The 11,819-nt window shown below is 41.4% G+C and overlaps 2 protein-coding genes and 1 long non-coding RNA gene across 3 annotated transcripts; 1 reads left to right on the top strand and 2 right to left on the bottom strand.

Annotated features, from left to right (window-relative positions):
- Positions 1–530: 530 nt before the first annotated feature.
- On the bottom strand, positions 531–6,338 carry aprt (adenine phosphoribosyltransferase). Its single transcript, XM_083774640.1, has 5 exons — positions 5,960–6,338; positions 5,604–5,707; positions 5,335–5,468; positions 3,878–3,956; positions 531–2,353 (listed from the first exon to the last, which is right to left on the bottom strand). The coding sequence occupies exons 1-5, from the start codon at positions 6,046–6,048 to the stop codon at positions 2,214–2,216; spliced, it is 546 nt and encodes a 181-aa protein (XP_083630766.1). The 5' UTR covers positions 6,049–6,338; the 3' UTR covers positions 531–2,213.
- A 325-nt stretch (positions 6,339–6,663) lies between these two features.
- On the top strand, positions 6,664–10,346 carry galm (galactose mutarotase). Its single transcript, XM_083774644.1, has 8 exons — positions 6,664–7,010; positions 7,190–7,344; positions 7,529–7,642; positions 8,109–8,201; positions 8,464–8,545; positions 8,807–8,957; positions 9,717–9,891; positions 10,159–10,346. The coding sequence occupies exons 1-8, from the start codon at positions 6,824–6,826 to the stop codon at positions 10,234–10,236; spliced, it is 1,035 nt and encodes a 344-aa protein (XP_083630770.1). The 5' UTR covers positions 6,664–6,823; the 3' UTR covers positions 10,237–10,346.
- LOC310865499 lies at positions 10,279–11,130 on the bottom strand. Its single transcript, XR_014569826.1, has 3 exons — positions 10,851–11,130; positions 10,398–10,802; positions 10,279–10,339 (listed from the first exon to the last, which is right to left on the bottom strand). It is a non-coding gene; the product is annotated as an uncharacterized lncRNA (long non-coding RNA).
- Positions 11,131–11,819: the final 689 nt, after the last annotated feature.

Genomic DNA, 11,819 nt, shown 5'->3' with positions numbered 1-11,819 from the left:
TTCGACAAATATTTTGTCCCAAGAAAAGACTGTGTGAAGGGCCTATGTTTTACAAGAGTACAGCAGCCTACTCAACAGTGGGCACATCACAGCACTTCATACACTAGTGCAGGGGTCCTCAATAGGCGGACTGAGGTCCATCTCTGGATGCTGGGCACATTTTTAAACTTGACAAAATAAGTGTTCTTTGTGCCTCAACACAATAGCTCTCATTTGCTGTGAATTTTATTTCCATACTGCACATTATTGGTTGGTTGGGAGGGGATCTGATTTGTATAAGCTTGCCTTGGTGGGACTATTTAACGGGCATAGAGCCCCGCTCTCCGCTGTGTGGCCCGCGCCGTGCTCATGGGACCGGACCTAGCCTTTTTCTAAATTGATTAGTGGACCTTCAGCATTTATATTTGAGGACTAGTGCACTAGTGGATTACTATCATGGGGGATATCCTGACAGATCTCATCTCACATACAAAAGCTATTATGGCTAGACAATCTGAGGAAATAAGTGACGACAGATAATTGAAGGTGGAATTAGAACTTTATCGTGTTCATTATGAACTCATCAACCTTTCAACAGAAATGGTACAAATACTTATTTCTGATTGTTACGATAAATAAATACATTATTCCAATGTTAACATCTGTAAATCTCTTTATGCAATAGATCTGGCTAGTTTAAAGTAACCACAAATTACAATTGAAATAACGGATTAAGACCAGAACATTACTCTTTATATTTGCATAATAGGTATGTATGATTGTCTTGAAACTGAAATTATCTTATGAATGGAATGCATTTCATCAGAGCCTTAAAAAAAACGTGAGTAGGTGGTCAGGTTTAACATGCTGAAACTGACCGTCAAATTCATGGAATGCACTTCATTTTATTTGCATGACCAGTAGTACTAGTACCAGCACTTATGCATCTTTCAAGCCAATTTCTAATAGTTTCACATGCAGCCTACAGAAAATGGCCTGAGGAGCATTGTGAATGAGACCAAAGCGATAAAACTACATACCGTACACGGACGGACAGAAATAAACAGACAGATTTATTCACCCGGACGTTTGCCTGATTCTGGTTGTATACATCTCAATCACTATCGAACTAATGACACTACGCATGAGTTGGTTTGATCATTACACGTCGCTATCCATATTTATAGCCCCCAATCCATCACATGCACATGCAGAGTGACTGGAAATGATTACATTACTGAACCACTTGTAGCCCAACTGTAATATAATATATATTGTTAAGCACATCATTGAGAAGCTGAACTAGATGGGTGCAGTACAGTTTTTTGTTTAGACTAGTCATTGGTTAGACCAGTCATTAGTCCTACGACTACAACCTATCTCAAACCCTAAACCTAACCTCCCACAGGGGAGCACACCTAAACCCAACCTTAACCCATGTCTAAACAATGACTAGTCTAAACTAAGTATGTACCCCGAATAGACAGGGTAAACAATGATTTATGCCAGTGCTCTCTCTCTCTCTCTCTCTAAATTATAATTGAAATGTGGGATATGGGAAAATATAATTTGGATTTAGAAAGTGTTTTAGGACCTCAGGTGCTTTTGTTTTAGGACCTCAGGTATTAGAACCTCAGTTCCATAGGCAGCACAGAAGTGCCATTAATGACGGTAACGCACATCCTCGAGTGGAATATTGTGATTATAACACAGTTACCATTGTGGTATAAAATTTCATTGTAACTAAGATATTCGATTTTTTCGACAGATGTAGCCACTATGACCGAAAATGTCCTGTGTAAACCTAGCTTAGTTTTGATTAGGTGTGCGGTGATGCTCGTTTGAAGCACGGGTAGAGAGCTAGAACGCTACTCAGATCGCTTCCTCGAAACTACCTGTGGTAAAATAGTAGGTGAGAGATGGCAGCAAAAGATCAGCCAGAGAGTGGCTGTCCTATAGATGGGGCCTGCATAATTGATGTGAAATGGGAGCATCATACTGGTGTGGATTTTCATTTGTGAATATTATATATAAAATATAAAACTCATGGCATCGCAGACCACTAGCGAATGTTCTGCAGACCACTAGTGGGTATGCAGAGTGCGGACCCCAGGTTGGGGACCCCTGATTTAAGTAGACAAAATTATTCAGCCATAGCCAGTGAACATTTGGCTGGTTAACACACTGGCACATAAAGGACTTTTCATGAATGTAAAGATACTGTTGAGAGGGTGTCAGTACTTGACCAGTGAGAAGACGGCATGTGGTTTCAGTTTGTCTGCTCCCTTCAAATCCTGAAGTTCGATAATGACCAAGCAGCCCAGCACCTCTGCCTGCTGCTTTTGCATCAGCTCACAGGCAGCTGTAAGAGTCCCTGGAACAGACATATAAATACACACACAAACACCATTAAAAGCTACACAGAAAGTTAAGTAATGAGCAGTAACATGACGTTTGACCTGCTGCCTCAATTTCAAAGTGATTATGAAGGGAGGCTTATTTATGCATTGATTATTTATAAATTAAGCTTTGACTAACATAAATTCATAAACAAGGTCTGTGCAATGTACCATTGTTAGAATTATAAATGATTCCTTTCTAGCCTAAACGTTTGAGGCGTCTCAAAGGGCCTATCAACACGGGTACACTATATTTACAGGCCTCAAAATCATAGTTAATCAAAACAGCCAAAATAAAATTTCTGACGCCTGTCAGCCATGGAAGATTTAATTTGTGGAAAATGTCAGGTTACAGCAAAGAAAATAAATATCTGCAAACATTCACAACATGTAGTTCTGATAATGTTTATGGTAAAAATTGTCATGTATTTGCAATGATTCCCACCATGTTACAAGAATTGTATCACACTTTATCGTCTCTATTCTAATCACAATAAGTAATAAGTAATAATAATACGATTTATATAGCGCTTTTCTGGGTACCCAAAGTCGCTTTACAGAAAGAAGTACAGATATTTTTATTAAAAACACTATTGTACACATCGCTACCTCTTTGTACCTTGATATTCTATTGTATTTCACACACACACACACACACACACCACTGCAAATTGTGGGTGTTAAAAATAACCTGTTTTTTTTACCCTAACCATGACTATTCTGGTCACGTGTTGCGACAGATTCAGATAAAGGGGAATGAGTCACTAATCTAATCACCTGAGGAAGGCCAGGTTGTTTGGTTGAAACATTGTGCACCTGACAATGTTTTTTCGGAGCTACCAAGTTGTGTGTGGGACAGGTGTTTATTTTCTGATACTTATTTTCTCCTGCACCAGCGACAATTGGATGTGTACAACATTGCTCTTTGAAAATGCCAGGTTGCTCATGAGAGCATTACCTGAGAGCATACCCTGTTTGATGGTAGCAGTGGAACTTGGTCCCAAGGCACATCTTCAATTTAGGCATTTCGAATCCCCCCGGGGAGGATGTGGGCGTTGGGGGCGTGTTCTCAGTGCCCATACCCTAGCTGGGGTTGGCGAAAGGGCCTTTCTGTGTGGAGTTTGCATGTTCTCCCCGTGTACCCTAGCGTATGTACTAATTACAGTACCCTTGCAAAAAAAACATGCAGTAATACTGGTCTCTATACTGCCTCTCCCTGGTCAGCCTGATGGAGGGGAAAGGAACTGAATGGATTAATGTGTTCCTTTCCATGCGCTACGTCCTAACGGGGAAACTCCTCCAGCCAGGTGATAAAAAAGCGGCCTGCTCACTCCTCATTGAAGGAAGCATGAGCTCAGTTCGGGACTCTCCCCAGGTTGGCAGAGGGAACGTAGAGCCCAGGATTACAGTTTAGGCAATTGGCACCGGGTGAAAAATGGCTTACTATAAGTAAAAACATATAGGCATTTAGGGTTCTAAATAACTTTAAATCTGATTACCTCCAGTGGCTAAAAGGTCATCGATGAGCAGAACCTTCTGTCCAGGATTCAAAGCATCTTTCTGGATCTCAACTTCAGCCTATAACAAAATACATACATAAATGGATGCACCTGGGACGTATCCTCAGTGATGTATCCCAAGGTCATCGGGGTTTTGGGTCTCGCAACATCATACCCCTCACTCAGGTGACCCAGCCGGGAGTGATCAAGTCCCGACTTACGTCCCAGTAGCTACCCTCGATAAGTCCCATTAGGGAAAAACCAGGGCCACACAATCCGTTCCTCCTGAACTACTCTGCCGGGACTGGGAGGTACCATTCTGGCACATGGAAGGACTAGGCTCTGTGGGTTGACACCTGTCCGGACCCCTCCTACGTCTCACCAGGTCCACTCCTGCTCTCACCAGGTCAGGCCCTGTGCGTTGCACCAGACTCCCAGCACCAGGCTCCACCTTGCCCTTGGTGGTGCCGCAGGCTCCGCTTGAGGCTTGCATGGCCCTCCTAAAGGCCTCACCGTGGGTTTGTTGGGCTTCTTCCTCACGGAAGACACAGGCTGGGGCGCTAACCCATACTGCTCCCGGGTGCCGTCTAATTTCCGGCTGCCACCCGTCTCTCCGGTGGTCACCAAACTATTCCTGGTTGTAACTTAGTCTATTCCTATGAGATATAAGATATTAGCAACAGTGAAGACATTTAACTACTAGACCTAGAACACATCTCCAGCTTTGGTCTGTGTGAGTTCACTAAATACATGTATTATATTTTTCCGCCAGAATTTTCAAAGGAATTTGATAAGAGCTGACCCCAAGTTGCAGCATTTAAATATTGGCCGAGTACACACACAAATTAGAATTAGGGATGCATGCAGTTATTACAATTACAATTTACAATTTAGTTAAGCTAAGTTATAGACCCAGTGGGAAAATATTACTTATTATCTTAATTTTAAAGTAATATATTGTATTACATATAACTTTTTTTTAAATGCTCAAATTGATATTAGTATAATTATTATAAATTATATATTGCGTAGACCTACCCCAACCTACTCAGCTATGGACAGTTAACACAGGAGTAAAATGTATTCTGTAAGAGCCATACAATTGAGTACCAATTGATTTTTCTACTCAGTCTGTGTCTCATAGGAGGGTTCAGAAATCCGTTCACCACCAGTGACATCATCATTAGGCAGATTTTTTTTAAACAATATTTATTTACAAAAATGTTTAGATTTGTATTATCGTGAGAACGATGGCTTCCATTTTCGCATTGCAACTTTTCAGGACTAGAAAGCCTGCAGTTTCTATTAGCTTGGATTCCCCATCGATGTCACTGGTGGACATGCCATTTTAGCATGATTATTAGTGAGGACCTATTATATGAAGATAGGTTGAGAAGTGGTCCTTTAAATATTTATTGTATATGCTGAGGTGACAGATTGGCTATGATAATACATACCTTGCCATATTCCAGGCTGTAAGACACAGACACAGTGGGTCCAGGAAGTTTCCCTTTCTTCCTGACCATCACAAATCCCAAGTTTAACCTTTGGGCCAGCAGAGGCCCAAACAGAAATCCACGTGCGTCTAGACCTAAAATACACAGTTGAAATAATTCCTGTATTAGTCACCCACCTGCAATGAGGTAGCCCCAAATTAGGGCTACTTTACTATGTACAGTATGTATGTATGCATGCATGCATGTTTGTATGATCATAGGCTGCTTACCTACAATCAGGTCAACTTGCTGGTATGTCTGTTTGACATGTTCTTCAAAGAGATCGATCACTGCTGTCAGAGCTGCAGGCTCCTTCAGGAGTGGACAGATATCTCTATATACACATACACACACACACACACACACACACACACACACAAACATGTTTAAATTACTCCTAAACATTTTGCGTTGAATATGTATATGTGTTTGGTTTGTAAGTGTGGACACTGCGAATGCACTTTACCACATCAAAGTTCACTTCCAAGTTCCCATCCAGGCCATGTGACAGCTTCAACGTGGGTTACCGAACTCCCCTTAATTATTACCGTAACGTTTTACATTATTTACGTTTTAATATATTTACCTAAAAAGAATCCCTTTCTTTGGGAAGTCCTGGACCGGTGTTATGTAGCTTGAAACCAGCTGTAACTTGGACTGTTCTTGGTCTGCCATAGTGAGGTAAATTGGTCTGTATCACCCAGTTGCTGCTGTGATACACAAGTCCTCACTCCTCAGGCAGGAATGAAGTGATGTGCGCGTGCGCAAAGTAAACGTGTTAGCTTTAGCTTAGCAGCAGACTGTTATCTTGCGTTTAGCTATTACGTGTTGTCTTATTGTTATTGTTGTTATAACGTATATATTTTGCATTTATTTAAATAAAGAATGGCTTTACAACAAATGCATGCCTTTTAAAAATCACTTTAAATTACTTGGCAACACCAGCAGCCAGGCGAGCAGGCTTGCAGAGAAATGAAAGCAACAAAAACAATACTTCCGGTTAAAAGTTTCAAAATAAACCAATTATATATTACCGGTATTTGTAGTTGGAACAGACTGACACTACACAGGCTGAGTTCTGGAGCCGGTTAAAAAAGAGACACCGTTTGGATACAAAATATTCCTAAAAATATACATATACATTTTCATTATTGTATCTATATATCATAACCAGCTATATCAAGAGTTACATTAGTCTTACTTTGAAATGCACTGCCGGTGGGTAGAAACACTTGATTATTTAAATAAAGGTTTAGTATTTATGCTGGAAGACAGTCGAACTCACGAACTGTCGAAGTCATGTGATCTTGTCTAAAGTTCAAGTGTCTAAACTTCCAGTTGCTTGTGGGCTATTTATTGGGAGCCAGCGCCAGTGCCACTAATTATCTAAAACGCATACAGTGTGCGAGAAGAGAATTGTTATTTTAGAGTTAAATCAATATACATCGAAATGACAGTAGTTGTTAAGTCTGAGTCCCTTGCGATTGCTGGTGCGGGTAAGGTGGAGACGTTCACCATCACATCAGATCACCTCGAGGTGGAGATCCTTAACCTAGGCTGCATCATCAAATCCATCAAGAGCAAGGGCAGGAATGGACAGGTGGATGACCTGGTCAATGGCTATGATAATGTGGAAGGTAGGTATTCTGGCATCTGGCTACATGTACAGGAAGACTGGTGTCTGGTGGTAACTGTACTGTTTAAACATATATTACACAAGTAATTGCTGTTGCATGTTGTTCCCACCATCTGCCTGTGGCTTCCTCTATATATATCTCTTATCTAAATACAATAAATGTGACCTGTGTGATTGCAGATTATTTGTCGAACCCGCGTTATTTTGGTGCGCTGGTGGGTCGGGTAGCCAACAGGATTGCTGGGGGCAGGTTCACAGTAGAAGGAACACAGTACCAGCTGGATATTAACAATGGACCAAATGCACTGCACGGTGGCCTCAGAGGCTTCAATAAGGTACCGTATGCACTGCAATTTGCACACACACACACACACACACACACACACACACACACACACACACACACACACACACACACACTGCAGACAAGAGGCAAGTTTGAATTCTGATTATTTTCATGTTTGAATGATTCTGTCCTGCTTCACCTGTCCTAACTGTATTGTCTGTCTCTCTGATCAGGCTATCTGGCTGGCTGAGATGGTGGAAGGAGGCGTACGTTTGAGTCACACAAGTCCAGATGGAGATCAGGGCTATCCAGGAGAGCTCCAGGTCTCTGTGACCTACAGTTTACAGGTATAGTACAACAACACATTAATTAAAATGCAGTAACTGTCTAATATGATATCTATTACGAAGTGTTTAATCAACAACTAAACAGCATTCATGACAGTTGTTGATTTCAACTTGCATCAGCCAGAGGGGTGTGTGTGTGTGTGTGTGTGTGTGTGTGTGTGTGTGTGTGTGTGTGTGTGTGTGTGTGTGTGTGTGTGTGTGTGTGTGTGTGTGTGTGTGTGTGTGTGTGTGTGTGTGTGTGTGTGTGTGTGTGTGTGTGTGTGTGTGTGTGTGTTACACGTGCGTGTGTGCGAGTGGATAAAGCATGAGGATTGTGTTCTAGCTATGTAAAAACCCAAATGAGAAATGTTATGATAATTAATGATGATAACTCAGAGGTAGAATTATATATCCCAAGTGCACAGTAGTCTCCATCAACATGAAATAATTTTGACATAGTTCATCAGCTCACGGTTCTCTCTTGCAGGGGGAAACCCTCACGGCCCTGTACCAGGCCCGCTCCACCAGAACCACCCCCATCAACCTCACCAACCATTCCTACTTCAACCTGGCTGGACAGGTAAGACGGTCATGTAACAGCTCTCCAGCTGGAACCCAGGGACGTTGTAATAATGGGTGGGGTCCGGTCAACACACTGGTCAGCTACTGGCGCGCCTGAACTACTGGCAATCATTCAGACCATAATAACTGTGTGTGTGTGTGTGTGTGTGTGTGTGTGTGTGTGTGTGTGTGTGTGTGTGTGTGTGTGTGTGTGTGTGTGTGTGTGTGTGTGTGTGTGTGTGTGTGTGTGTGTGTGTGTGTGTGTGTGTGTGTGTGTGCAGGGTGTAGCTAATATCTATGACCATGAAGTGTCCATCAACGCCCAGTCTTACCTGCCGGTGAACGAGACATCAATTCCTACGGGTATATATGTGTTCCCTTGACCAAAATCACACACACACACAATAAATGAAATGTAGGTATTAATGATAAAAGAACAAAGCGGAAAAAACTAACTTACTGAAAATATAGGGAGAATAAATAGCTAGGCTGGATTGGTTACAACACTTTTTACAGTGGTAAAACAGATCTACTTGATTTCACGTGTAATCAATTCCTTCATTCAAACTTCAAAGTATTGCTGTTACAAAGCTTTTCATTCAGAAAGCCCCTCCCTCTTTACAGGAGAGGTCAGAGCAGTGGAAGGCACACCATTTGACCTCAGAAAGCCTGATTTGATTTGCTCTCGTCTGAAGGAAGTCTCAGCACCAGGATTTGACCACAACTTCTGTTTGGCTTCACCTGGGGACCCCTGGAAAGAAAGACCTGCAGCCAGGTGAGATTATCAGAGATGCATTTTCCCCTCTGAATATGGGCAGAACTTTGAATGCACACACAGCAATTCAACTGGGAAATGGATTATGTTAACTAGAAAAAGTGCCCCTCAGGGCACAGGTCTCCACCAGACCACACAGGTTGTGGCCTCCTGGTGGCGGTAATATAGGCCAATGTGAAAAGGGTGCCATTTATTCTTACGCCTTGAATGGCAATTGGATGATTTGAGGCATTTTGTTCCAAAAATGTGTTTTGCAAAAATCCACCTGTTGGTGGAGCTTATAACAGGCCATCAGCCTAGTAGGAAAGTCTGTGAAAGACATCATGATTTGAGGCTTTTTGTTTAAAACGGATCACTCCTGCAAACTTTGAAAGCCAATGTTAGCCAATTAGGATGGAATCTGAAATATCGGGCAGATCCTGTGTAATGATTTGCGGGATTTCTGGACAGAATTTGGAGGAGTAATATCAAAAAATGTGTTTTACTGTGTCTGCCTCCTGGTGGCGCTATAACAGGCCGTTCTGGAAAATTTGGGGCAGAGGTTCATCGTTTAACTGTGCCGGAGATTAGCTGGTAGCAGACGAACGGACGCGCACGCACACACACGCACACATGGACGGAGTGCAAAACATACTCTCCTGGTGGAGACAATAATAATATGTCTTGTTGTGTATGCTGTAGACGGTATAATAAGAAACGTTCCTATTAATTACAGTTTTTTATCTACCGGTATCTTTCTTCTCACTTTTCTCTTAACAGAGTCTATCACCCAGCCAGTGGGCGGGTCCTGGAGATTTCAACCAGCCAACCAGGAATCCAGTTCTACACTGCCAATTTCCTGGATGGCTCTCTGACAGGAAAGGGTGGAACTAGTTACATGAAGCATAGCTCCTTCTGTTTAGAGACTCAGAACTGGCCTGATGCTGTGAACCAGGTACAGTACCGACAAACCACAGCACAGCAGAAACACATTGAGCTATGACATGTTCTGTGTGTGGAGTTTACATGTTTTCCATGTCTCAGGTCCTTAAATTAATTGTTTCCTACATCATAAAGTTATGCCTGTAGTTGTGTTCTAGCCAAGTGGTTTTCAGTGACATCAGAATGTACATCAGTGTATGACAGGCAACCAAGAACAAGTTGACAGTTTCTGTCCTCATGCAATTCATATTTGTCTCTTTGCTCTGTGTGATGTGTTTAGGGCTCATTCCCAGACTCTCTTCTGCATCCAGGTGAAGAATATCACCACGTCACACACTATACCTTCACTACCATCTGACCTCTGGACCTGACCTTGTCCTCCTTATAGAGTCATTGGAAAGTTTCCCCCATCACCAGCAATATTACAGGGCAAACTTTTGTGGTTCAAACAGTTCTTTCTTCTTTCCTTCCTGGTGTGCGTTTTTTATTTGTTCTCGCTTTATTTGTCACAACTCATACAGATACAAGCAGTGAAGTGTGGTGAAAAAATACTGTGCAATATCACAACATTACTTAATCTACTTCAGGGGTGGGCAACTTCACTTAATGCGGCCCGCAGGTTAATATCAGAAAACTGATATAGTATTTGTTACATTTACATTTGTTACAGCATCTGTTACAATTCCAAACATGCAAACATGACCCACTTTAATTACTTGGTGACTAGTATTAAAATAGTCTTTTTGTGTCCAATGTAGTTATATTAACAGTTCATAAAGTTAACACAACTATAACTAAATGCATTTGAAATTCAATAAAAAGGTTACTTTTCAGGATTCCAATTAAAAAATAGAAAAACATTATTCGGGATTTCAATTCAAATATAGCAAAAATAGCTATATTTGTAGTGTAACTCGTTTTGATCTTGTAGATCGGCTAATTTTGCTACGACAGTAGTATGCGCTGTGGCACTCTGGAGTGAGTGTGGAAATATTGTGGCCCTCTCCATCGTCAAAGTTTCCCACCCCTGATCTACTTTATTGTCACATCATCACTACGTGACAATACTACTACTATCACCCATAACATTTTGCATTATTTAAATTGTCACTTAAAAAATGTTCTCTGGCGAACTTTGGAACATTATGAATAGAAATTACATTTTCGTAAACTAAAGTTGCACAGGGCTGATATGACAAATAACTTGCATATTTAATAACTATATATATAAAAAAGAAATAGTTGAAATAGCTGTTCTCTCATCTGTTTGTCTGATATAATGGTAGCCTATCATCATCATCATGGACAGAACGCACCATGGATGTAGGCACCAGTGAGTGAGCTCCATATACTGTAGAGTGAGCTCCATATACTGTAGGGTCAAGTGCAGACGGGGTGACATCAGCAGTATCTAACATCTACCACAGCCACAGCAGACCTTGCGGAGAGTGAAGAGGGCAGCGTTGAGTTTTACAGCTTGAGGCTTTATTTCAGAATCATGTCAGTATCGCTATCATGTTCTTTTTTTATTTTCCTCAAGTCGTGTGTTGACTGGATCAAACTATTTACTGTAGGCCTACATATTTTTCATACAGTACATTAGTGCATAGTAGTGTATACTACTATATATCACTGAATGTTTCTATGAATTGAATACAGAGAAGAAAGAAGTCTGCACACAGCCTCAGCTCCAAAGTGTTTATTGTAAAACACTGACATTCTATTCAGAGACAACGTTTCTTCTTCAGGTGACATTGGCTGTGTGCGGACTTCTTTCTTCTCTGTATGCATCAACCTTTTGTCCAGCACCAGCGAGGGACTGGATTTGCGCTAGCCACCTGTTTTTAATCTATAAATTGACCCCAATGGAAACAAGCTGTAGTGCTTTCTTGGGTTCAATCCTTTTATAATTGTATTTTTATTAAACTGTTAGTACTATTC

This window comes from Protomyctophum parallelum (genome assembly GCF_964188405.1).
Source record: "Protomyctophum parallelum genome assembly, chromosome: 10".
NCBI lineage: Eukaryota > Metazoa > Chordata > Actinopteri > Myctophiformes > Myctophidae > Protomyctophum > Protomyctophum parallelum.
This window is presented reverse-complemented; position numbering and strand designations above follow the sequence as displayed.